This window comes from Sorex fumeus, unplaced genomic scaffold (genome assembly GCF_029834395.1).
Source record: "Sorex fumeus unplaced genomic scaffold, SorFum_2.1 ptg000007l, whole genome shotgun sequence".
NCBI classification, from domain to species: domain Eukaryota; kingdom Metazoa; phylum Chordata; class Mammalia; order Eulipotyphla; family Soricidae; genus Sorex; species Sorex fumeus.
In genome coordinates, this window is record NW_026606064.1 from 46,456,745 (window position 1) to 46,468,827 (window position 12,083).

Sequence of the window (12,083 nt, forward strand, 5' to 3'; positions counted from 1 at the left end):
CTTTCTATAAGATTATAATATCTTTAACTGAGGGTAGATTTCTGGGGATGCAACCCCACTATTAGTTGGGAAAGATCTGATCTCTTAAACCAGGCTCAATCACTACTAATTGATGAGGATTTGTGAGTTTACAATATGTTAGTCAAAGTACTACTTGCTTGGGGATATAACAATAAAGGAGAGGATGTTCTTCTAAGGGAGCTTCCCATATCTGGGTGATGCAAAGAAGAGACAGCATGCTACAAGATACATACCATAGGCACGGCCAGGGAAAATACAATCAACAAATGTGACATTTCTAAAGACAAGGATAACAAAATTGCTTACACCATCTCAAACTTGGACCTCTGCAAAAACACACAATTTCCAGACAGATTCAGCAGTTCAGGACATTTCAGTATCACAGACATGAGTACTAAGAGTGTAAATGTACCAAGAAGAAGGAAGTGAGTTTGGGATGATTTCAAACATCAAGGGGTTGAGAAATAAGGCTACACATTCCCCATTAAGAGCCAATCCTTTTAAACCTTTTCCTTCAACATCTAAGAAAGAGACTTGAAACCCAAATGGCTTTTTCTGGTGGCAGCTCATAGATCCAACGCACAAAAAGTTGCAAGTGGTTGGCAGGATACCTTTTCCAAGAGTGAGTTTGAGGACAGAATGAAAGGACATAGGCAGAAAACTTGAGTATAAAGAACTGGACTGAGAAGCAGGAGGAAATCTGCTGAGATTTCTAAATCATGGAACAGATATATAGACCCCCTACTGTTCATCCACATAAAATGAACCTAGAATTAGTAAGACAGAAAAATATATTGAGAAAAGAGAGGAGCTGAGAATAAGAGAAAAGACAGAATGCAGCAACTTAAAATTTCAAGCATTCCTCCCACCCCCCCAAATTATTCCTAATCTAGTGCAAGTTGAGGTGATGTCCATATTCTCACAAGAACAAACTGATAAAGTGCCCCAGACAGTGCTCTGTGGATTTTGAGTTAGACTCTAGCCATATTCTTGTTAATCAGCAAACAAGGATGATAGTGTGGGTAGAGGACAATCTGCTAAAGAATAATTATATTCCCCCTCATTTCTTGTCTTAGTGACAGAAGCACCTAAGTATTTACAATATTTCATTTTGATTCCATCTAAATCCATATGTTCACCAATCAGGTGAATGCTGGGGCTGTCTGGCACATTTTTCACTATAAACAAACTTTGCCTTTGTAAACCCTAAGGGAAAGGAGGGTATCTTGCTCACTTAATTTCCCAGGCCAGGAAAGGCTCGTCTTCAGGAATAGCAGCAACGTCCATGATTTATTGCAGAAGAAAGGCCATACCTCAGAGGATTCTTGTCAGGAGCTGCAGGTACAGCCAGGGGAGCAGCCCTCATTTAGTGTGAGACAGCTGAGAAAAGGTGGGCAACAGCCCCAATGAAGAATATGCCTCCATTACATGCTGAAAGCAATGTACATCAGAACGTGCTCTGTGGTTATAATTCTATGCTACGAGTCTGAGGCCAAGAATAGAGGGGAGAGGAAAGATGGAAGGAGGATGGTAGCAAAATATCTTCTGGGAGCATAGGGCCTGCTCTGCAGGAAGCCTGTAGCCAGGCACTTTCTGGTCATCTCAAAGAAAAGGTTACTTAGTGACAGCTGAAATTAAAACACCAATAAGCCACATGGATCAGCACTCTACTTGTATCAGAAACCAAGTGATCACATATCTATCACTCCTCTCTCATCAGGATGAAGGGATGACAGAATTCCTGCAACAATGAACCAGCCAAGGGCAAGTGATGGATGGTTTCCTGAAGGGAACTGGGGAACTTTATACCTCAAGGCAGGTTATCAGATAAGTATAGTGGGCTTTAGAGAGTCAATCCTGTTACCTTGACAGGACGTCTGGGCAGAATGCTGGGGATGAGCAGGCGAAGGAGTGAGTATGAGAAACAATGGGGAATTAAGAAATGGAAGTAGAGGGTGAAGCTACTCCTTAAGAAGTGTTTTTGTAAAGAAAATTAGATAAATGGGCGGAAGCTGAACAGAAAAGGTAAGAAACTTCACTTTTAGTGTATAATATATCTTCTGTTGAATTCCGACTTTTATCCCATGATTGAGAAAAAAACAAGGGAAAAAATCTGATCTGATCTAAATTCTAAATTAAAGCTCTTATTTCCCGTAAAAAATGAGTCACGGGGCTGGAGCGATAGCACAGCGGGTAGGGCGTCACCACCAGGAGTAATTCCTGAATGCATGAGCCAGGAGTAACTTCTGAGCATCGCCAGGTATGACCCAAAAAAAAACAAAAAATAAAAATAAAAAATAAAAATAAAAAAGAAATAATGATTCACAGGTTAGGAGACTTCTGTGAAAATACAAAGGAGGGAGAAGTTAGGGCTCAAGGATTCCATCACCATTTACTTGGCCTGGCTGACAACCACCAGGCCAGGCCAAGCTATCAGGCCAGGCCATCCCAATGAGGTCAGGTCATACCCACAAGGTCAGTTATCGTCCATCATACCAATGGCCACTGATAAGAGAACAGAATTTTAATTTTCATCAAGATGTGCAAAAGAACTTTGAGAGGATATATATATATATATATGTGTGTGTGTGTGTGTGTGTGTGTGTGTGTGTGTGTGTTTACTCCTTTCAGAAGGTAAATTCTAACAGCCTTCAACACCAAAGGGATTAAGTCAGCTCAGTGACAGAACTGCATTAAAAATAATGAGGCAGATAAAGAAAAGCTTTTATTATTTTAATGAATTCGAATGTTGGAAGCTTGATTGAGATGAGTAATGTGCTCATTGGCTAATCTAATGTAATCACGTTTAAAAATTTATTCTATTTAGAAATTTTTCTCCCACATCAGACAAAATCCAAAATGTGTCAAGTAGACAGAATATTAAAACCAACTTCAAATCCTCAGTGCCTTCAAAATGGAGGTCAATATTTTAAGGACCGTTTTGAAAGTAGCACTTTCTTAATATGCAAAGATGACTCATCTTTTTTTTTTTAGCAGCAATGAGTATTTATTATTTTGAATTAAATATACATTAAACTTATATATAAAAATCATGAAAAGTGCTACACTGGATTATTTTAATATTAATTTAACCCCATGACATAAAGTCGTTATAACTATTATCTGTTTTTTTTCTTCTTACCCCACATTTTTGCTTCATCATGACAATCATCTGAAACTATCCAATGTTAACATAAAAAATTAGTTTGTTCTTTAATAAAAAGTACCACCAGTGATGAGTTACTGATTGTGAAAAATAAAATAGATACAAGAGAATCAACTCAATGAAAGAAATTATTCTAGAATTTCTTAGTTGTAAGCAAAGTCCAAGGCATCTTAGACTCACAGCAGAACATTTTTTTATGATACAGCTTCATACTTTCTCTGTTACTTTCCAAGGTGAACCAAATGTGCTACATCTCCCACAATCCCTAAAAGAGTTAATGTAGAGAAAAATCTAACTTCCAGTCTTTGAATAGCCCTTATAGTTAAGTTTGTCATGAAAGAATTAAAAGGTTATTCTTCATCTCTGCCCTTCCATCTTCCATCCATCCCCATTCCTCTGGCTTGTTCCAAGGCTAAGGCCACTGTCCCCCAAATTAATTCTGGGTATGTCCGGTGGGGGTTGTCTGGGGAAGTGAGAGCAGGTTTTCAGGCCACACCACCCCACTTGGTCTCAATCAGTCTTAGGCAAACAAACTTCTCTGATTGGCCACCAGAGCTGTTTGACTCTCCCGTCTCTTGGCTTTCTTGCTCCTTTGTCTCACTTTCCAGCACATAGCACTAGAGGCTAATGAAAAGAGCCCCAAGGACAGAAGAACCAGGCCAAAGATGGAGATGATGGAGCCATGAGAATTGAAGCTGTAAGCCACAGCGGTGACCACTGTCCCGGTGATGCGGACTACCACAGCAAAGGGATTAAGGCACTGGTAGCAGGAGCGTTCAGCACTCCCGGTAGCGGCTGTTAGCTGAATCTCACTGACCAGGGGTACTGTGTTGATCACAACTTCCTTCTTGGTGTTCTTCTCCATTGTCCCCTGCTTTGGGGACTTTGGGGTTCCCAGGATCTCTTTTATGGGTTCTTCGGTCATTTTAATAGCAGTGTGTTCCAGCTGAGTTCACAGTCTAGCTAGATCTGTGAGGTCTCTCTGAGGTGGAAACTCGGAGAGAAGAAAGCCATTATCACGGAAAACACTGGATAGGGAGGGAGGAAATAGCAGCGCTTGCATTTCTTCGACCAATTTCTGGGGGGAAAAGCATGTGCCGGCAAGTCCGTCAATAAAATGACAGGGCAGGGATCTCTTCTTTCCAAGCCAGAATCGGATTCAAAATGACTCATCTTGTCTATAACTTAACCCAAAGCTGTATCTATCATCTAACTCATCACCTAAGAAATGTAAGATTCTATTCATTTTTTAAGCAAATCATTTGCTTTTGAATTCATAGCTATCAAGAAAATAATTTCATTTCTGACTCGTTTTACTCAGGTTTTCCTTCTTTTTCATTGTCAGTGCCAATAGTTCATAGGGTTCTTTCTAAAGAAGAAAACACTTTACTAATTTTGAGCTCAATCACAAAGTTGCTGTAGAAAAGGCCTTAGTCTTTTTAGCATGCTGCAGAGGAAAGGGAAGAAAATGAGGGAAAATAAGGATGATGACCCAAATGGGGCTCCTCCTGGTAGTTCTTGGTCTCATGTTTCACAGTGTTAGCCCAACAAACTGGTGAGTCACTGCAAGGATCCAAGGATGTCACTTTGCTTGGGTGACTCCAGAGATGATTGGGAGCCTTGAGGATCAGATCTGGAGGTGCTAGAAGCTTCTAGGCTGCACTGAGAGACAATTGGGTGCCAGGGTTGAACAAGTCAGCTGCATTCCAGGCAAGGCAAACACCTTAACTTTTCTACACTTCTCTTTGACCCCTGCTTTAATCTATTGAGTTTTTTTAAATATCATTTTCTTTTTAATTCCCAAACAACTTGAATTTCCCCCAAAGCAAATCCCCCAAAAGGAAGCAAAACATATGAAGCAATTATGTTCCCATCTATCTAATTAATCTAGACACAGCAATCACAAATATGCAGGTAACTGGACAGGCAAGTGTTACTTTGATGAAGTGAAGTTAACAGCATTTCACTTATAATGAGATTTAGTTGCTGCAGGATTTTTTTTTTTAAACTATGTCTCACTGGACACATTTTTCAACAAAAAAGTAAGCCACCAATCTCATATTTGACTTTAATTTTAGTAAGAAAACAGTAGTAGTTATAATCAAAATTGAAAGAAGAGTTCAGTTCATCTTCCTACAGATTTGTAATTAAAGCTATTCATTCAAATTCTTGCCTCAGCTATCATAAATGATGATGCTATATTCAACAACCCTCAGAACCTCATTAAAACTCTGGCATAGACACTCAATGCCTCTTTTGCAGACCACAACACCCAAAAGGAGAGAGAGAACACAGGGGATTGCCCTGCCACAAAGGCAGGGGGGATGGGGGGATGGGGGTGGGAGGGATATTATCCATGGTGGTGGAAAATGGGCACTGGTGGAAGGATGGGTATCTGATCATTGTATAATCGAAACCCAAGCACAAAAAATTGTAAATCTACAACTGTACCTCATGGTGTTTCACTAATAAAAAAAAATTTTTAAAAATATATCTTGTGTGTGCTGAGGGTGGATAATGGACCAAACATGATCACCTCTCAGTGTCTATATTGCATACCATAATGCTCAAAAGTAGAGAGAGAGTATGGGGAATATTGTCTGCCATGGAGAAAGGGGGTGGGTGGGAAAAGGGGAGTATACTGGGAAAATTGGTGGTGGGGAATGTGCACCAATACTGGTGGAAGGATGGGTGTTTGATCATTGCGTGATTGTAACCCAAACATGAAAGCTTGTAACTATCTCACAGTGATTCAATAAAATTTAAAAAAATAAAAAAAAACTCTGGCATAGAATATAAAATATCAATCAGGAAAATCACTATGCCCAAAAGTTTTAATAGAATAAGACATAAATTTCTAATTTAAAATGAATATTATATGAAATGAATGGTAGTTGTCCCTTTTGTAATTAGGAATTGACTGGCTGGTTCATCAATTCCAAGATCCTTCCAGATCACTCTTCTACCTACAGTCTGTTATAAAGCAATTTTTTTCTAAATTCTGAATAGGTGAAACAGAGTAATCATATTTTTAATTTTTTATTTTAAGTCTTCACTCATTTAAATACTATGGTTGACAAAGCTGTTCATGATTACTTGTACCAGTTATTCAATATTCCAACCCCAATCCCACAACCACTGTCACTTTCTCTCCACCACTGTTCCCATTTTCCCAACCACTCCTCAAGCCTGCCCCTGCAGCAGGCCCACAATAATTTATTTTATATTGTATGCTATACTAAATGACTAATGGAATGATCAAAAAATAGTTCAGTAAAAGAACATTTGTAAAAATTGTTATATCTCACCATGGTGACATTAAGTTCTTGTCTGAGGGTTTACTAAGATCTTGTTGCTAGTAAATTCTTCTGTGTTAATTTTTGTTGGTTGACCTTAGTTGGTTTCTACATTACATTCCTATCCAATCTGGTATGTTCCTACTGGGATATTAGTTCTGCAAAGTTCGGAGATGCTGTGGAGCCGTAAATATAGTCAAATACAAAAAAAACCATAATATTTAACTGGGCAATGGGCTTGCATGACAGTGGTGGTGGAACATGGGTGTAGCTGTTGGGGCATCCAGAAGTACTGGAGGTGGGGAGATGTTACCCTGAGAAGACGTGGAGTTTTCAGCCAAAAAACCCCCTGGTGTACCTGAAATTTTCAGCAGGTTGGCATCTCTGTGGAGCTCAGTCATGAGGCAATGGAGACCAGCCTGAGGAGACACAGCAGCTGTTGGGATGTGAGTATGGCTGCTAGGGCTTTGGTAGGGCGGGGGTTTGGCTTGCCCCTACAGAGTATGCCTGGAGGTCTCAGCCAGGACTGGTGCATCTGAGAAGTTTTTGTGGCTAGCTGATCTCTTTGATGATTTAATTATGAATCTCTGGAACAGGGCTGGTAGATGAGCTTAGATGGTGGCATGTGGGTATGGCTGCCCGGACTTCTGGAAGTACAGCAACCCCATCTTTTAAATCAATATGATCATAAGGCCTGATGAACATGATTTGTCTACATAAATTGGTTTAGAAGAGTTACCATTATGTTGCTAATTCCTTATATTATAATATTTCTGCCCTCATGAAACAATAGAATAGAATCCTGCATGAACCCATGTGAAAAAAAGTAGGACCCAGTGCATCTTTGTAGCCATGTTAAGCACAAGCTGATACTGTCCAGGAAATGAAAAGTGTGATTCAACTATGAAAGACAGTAGAGATTGAGATACAGGCAAGAGGTTACAAGAAATAAAACCAACCCTACCAATGTTACCACGGTTATAAAGGCTTATTTCATCTAGAAAACTGGGTGAAGTCTTAAAAATTAATAACCTTAAAATAACATAATATTATACTGACACCCAAAGACAGTAGACACAAGGGCCAGGAATATTGCTCCATAATTGAAAGCCTTTCTCATGAGCTGGGGGTGGGGGGAAGGCAGCTGGAATAGAGAAGGGATCATTAAGTCAATGATGATTGGAGGAATTATTCAGGATGGGAGATGTGTGCTGAAAGATAAAGTACCAAACATGATAGCCTTTCTATATTGCAATCCATAATGCCCAAAAGTAGATAAAGAGAGTATGGGGAAATTGTCTGCCATAGAGACAGGAGGAGGGTTGGAAAGTGGGGGTATAGTGGGAACATTGGTGGTGGAGAATGTGCACAGGTGGAGGGATGGGTGCTTGATCACTGTATGGCTGAAACTCAAACATGAAATTTTTGTAACTGAATCTTACAGTGATTAAATAAGAAGAAGAAGAAGAAGAAGAAAAGAAAAATAACACGTAAGAGCCCAAAAGTGTCTTCCTTTTTTGTTCTTCAATCTCAGAGTTAGCTTCTCACTTAGACCATTGTGGTACAGAAAAGTATAATACAAAAATATAAATTATGCATTTTATCATATTTATAATATTTGAAGATTAAGATATTTTGAAATATTTCAGATAGGATGTTCCAAATATTTTTAAATTTAAAATAAAAACTACACTTTAGCTAAAGTGTAGTTTAGGCTGGAGTGACAGTACAGTGTGTAGGACATTTGTCTTGAATGCAGCCAAGCTGGATTCTATCTCTGAAGTAATCACTGAGTTCAGAGCTGGTAAGAAATCCTAAATACCACTGGTTGCTTATTTAGAAGCTGAAATATGGGTTTAAATGATACCTATAAATAATTCTTTGGGGGGGGTTAACCCTCTTTTCATATGTCATTATGTCCTTCTACATGTAGGATTCATGTAAAGTTTCTTCTATGTAGTGACTCTTTCTGATACCACAAGAAAAGTAAGGAGTGTGAAGCAAGCAGTTTTATATCCTGTGTCTTCTATTCATTGAATATAGTCCAGTAAGTAAGTGATATTAACTTCTGGTCTTCTGTTTTTCAATTTGTGAAATGGAAATTGTAAACCTACCCTGAAAAACTATAGATGACAAAAAAAATAAGACTTAAAAAGAATCTCACCAAAGGTCTAGAATTGAACAGACACGATAAACAATTATTCATCTTTTCCTGAAAATCATCAATCAAGCAGAGTAGCTCAAATATCAACAAAATATATAAGAAAAGAATTAGTTCAAAAATGATCTTAAAGTCCTTTCAGTCCTAAAGTATATTCAATACTCTATACAAGTATTTTAACAGCCTATTATATACATACACCCAAAAATATACCCCAGAACAGAGATACAGCTGGGTATATTTGACATTCTGTAGAATTATACTCTGATGACCTTCCTATACAATGATCTACCTCAAAAGTCTTGCAGAGCTTTCCACCAACAGCCAGTGAAAAACCAAGCAGTACTTTTTGAAAAGGGGGAGAGCACTGTTTACTTCACTGGCAGACCCAGTTCAACTCGTGTTCCAGAGGGCTGGAACATGGGCTCAGAACAAAGGCGAGAGCACCTATTTATAGAATATTTGGTGGGGGGTTGATCATTTGCAGGCAGCCGGTGGGAGAGTACAGGAGCAGAATTTTCCAAGCACGTTATTTTGCAAAGCAGGTCTGGGTCACCTAAAGAGAATCTTGAGCTCATTCTGAGATCACAGGCAAGACAGATCATCTTTTTTTTTCTTTTTGGGTCACACCCAGTGATGCACAGGGGTTATTCCTAGCTCTTCACTCAGGAATTTCTCCTGGCGGTGCTCAGGGGACCATATGGGATGCTGGGAATCGACCCGGGTCGATCACATGCAAGGCAAACGCCCTACCCTCTGTGCTATCGCTCCAGCCCAAGATGGATTATCTTAAGGACACCGAAGCTCATCTCAGAGTCGAGATGCAACAGTCTATCTTTGGCAGTTCTGATTTCCCTGCTACTCCACTGCTCCTGATAGGGGCAGAAAAACAGGGGCCCATTGCCCTCATCAATCGGACAACAGTACAAGGGAAACCACTTTTCATGAGGAGTTAAGAATCAATTAAAGGAAGTAATCATCTTAAGGGCAGTAATGTTTAGAACATTGGTCAAGTACCATGGGAAAAAGTGGGGAATTTCAGAGAGACCACCCTGATCACCAAATCTATAATCAATGATCTCAGTGGGAGTGGGGAAGGGACAAAAAAATAAACTTAAAAACTGCTTCACTAAAATTGCGGTTTCTGGAAGCACAGAAAATTACTACTTCCTTTCTAAGAAGACAATGCACTTCACTTAAAGTTCTGTTTACTGTATGCCTGATCAGGAAAAAAAATTAGTAGAGAGCTGGGGCTATGAAGAGGGGTGGGATGGGAGAAGGGAGACTCTCAGAAGGAGGCCAGCCACACATGCTAGGGGAAAAGGCAGCTCAGATAGAGAAGGGAGCACCAAACAAAGGGTGTTGGGAGGATCCTCCCAGGATGGGAGAAGCATACTGAAAGTAGACTATAGACCAAACATGATTGCCACCCAAAGCTTCTTTTGCAAACCGCAACACCCAAAAGGACAGAGAGAACAAAAGGGAATGCCCTGCCACAGAGGCAGGGTCGGACGGGGGGTATGGGGGTGGGAGGGATACTGGGATCCATGGTGGTGGGAAAAGGGCACTGGTGGAGGGATGGGTATTTGATTATTGTATAATTGTAACCCAAGCACAAAATTTGTAAGTCTACAACTGTACCTCATGGTGTCTCACTAATAAAAATTTAAACAAAAAAACAAAAACAAACAAAAAAACAAAAAAGAAGGCACCAACATCTTGAACAGAGAAAAGGCAGCTAGGAATACTGTGCATCTGGGTGAGATGAAGATGATGCTGATGCTAGGGAAGTAGAAGGAAGAGAGTGTAAGCATATTATCAGGTCATTGGTGAGACTGCATTAGGTGAGACATAAAGAACTTTCAGAACTGATGATGGGAATATAGTCAACGCATGGGGAATACCATTTTGTTCCTCTTTCCATCCTAAATTAGTGTAAATGTGGTAAAGCAGAAGCTAAGTGTCTTTACTCTGGACCAAAGATGCCTAAACTTATTTGGCCCTTTGGAGGGAGTGAAGAAAAATCACACAGAACCCTTCTAGCAATAAAAGCACTCCTCAACCTTCAAGCAAATAAACAGACAACCTCTCCTCAAATGTGTCGAAAGCCATTATAGCTCCCCTTGATTCCTTCCAGTCATATTGCCCACTCTGGAAAATAATACTTTAGACTAATGTCATCTCAAACTAGATGTTTATTAAAGGGGAAGAGAAACCCAAGTATTCAGATTTTGTGACTGAAATCTCCAGGCTCACATGTAGGGAATGGGCCCCCTTCTCCCACCGACTTGTGCTTCTGCGTCTCTAGAAGTCATGCCCACAAACTGCCTCTGGGCACCATATAAGCTCATTAAAAGCCATTATCCAGAGATTCAGAAGTAAATCTCAGAAGAGAGCAACACACCACAGAGATACCTGTGGACCCCAAAATTACCATCTAATTTAAAAATCCAGTTCTAGCACTATATCTAAAATTTTAGAATTCCTGGAGCATGCAGTGGCAACATCTCATATTTTATGCCACTGATATACCAAGAGCAGCACACCACATTTGATGTTATGGTAAAAGGCAACCAATCTTGCATATATACATATATATACACACATATATATATACATATATATATTCAATACATCACACAAGGCTCAACCTGTATAACATGTTAGTAATCTCTTATACAGGAGTGTAATGGCTCCAAGGTGAAATATAACAATTTTTACACACTTTCCTCTAAGGAAAGCTTTTTGGATCATTTTAGTCTATTATTCATAACAAGTAATACAAAATAAATTATTTAGCATCTGCCTTTGGGGCAGGCTTGGGTTGTGGTGGGAAAATCTGAAATAATGGTTGTGGGAAGGTGTAATGGTGGTGGGACTGGTGTCAAAATATTGAATGTAATAAATTATGGTGGACAACTTTATAAAAATAAAATTTGAAAATAAAAAAATTTTAAATAAAGGGGAAGGGTAAGGTAAATGATACTTTCTATATACCATGTTTTAGGTTGAGAATGAGGCTTTTTCCTATTAAGTTCAACACGATTTATTCAAAAGAACAGATAACATTTTATTTCATTAGATAAATTCCTCAATAAAGAATTTTGAATGAAAACACTTAATTCTAATGAACACAATATATTGAGTGGATAACCAAAGAAATATATTATACTGAAGTGCACATCAAGTATTTTTATTGATTATTTGAGAAAAGATCATTATTATTTATATCAGCAGTTCTCAAAGAGCTCAAAGACCCTTTTGAGAATCTGAGGTCAAAACAATTTTCATGCTAATGTTACGACTTTTTGCCTTATTTACTCTCATCAATTTATGAGTATACAGAGAAGTTGCCTAGAGGTCAGACATTATGAGATATCACAAGAAACTTAATACACAAGGAGATAAAGAACTAAACTGTTGGGGGCTGGAGTAATAG

General features: G+C 39.1%; 2 protein-coding genes across 2 annotated transcripts in view; both read right to left on the reverse strand.

Moving 5' to 3' along the window:
* The window catches only part of SMYD3 (SET and MYND domain containing 3), an 853,166-nt gene that overhangs the window by 421,462 nt on the left and 419,621 nt on the right, over window positions 1–12,083 (reverse strand). The gene's annotated exons all lie outside the window — the stretch shown is intronic.
* On the reverse strand, window positions 3,479–4,310 carry LOC130041081 (transmembrane protein 100-like). The gene has a single exon (XM_056133112.1). The coding sequence runs from the start codon at window positions 4,110–4,112 to the stop codon at window positions 3,708–3,710; it is 405 nt and encodes a 134-aa protein (XP_055989087.1). The 5' UTR covers window positions 4,113–4,310; the 3' UTR covers window positions 3,479–3,707.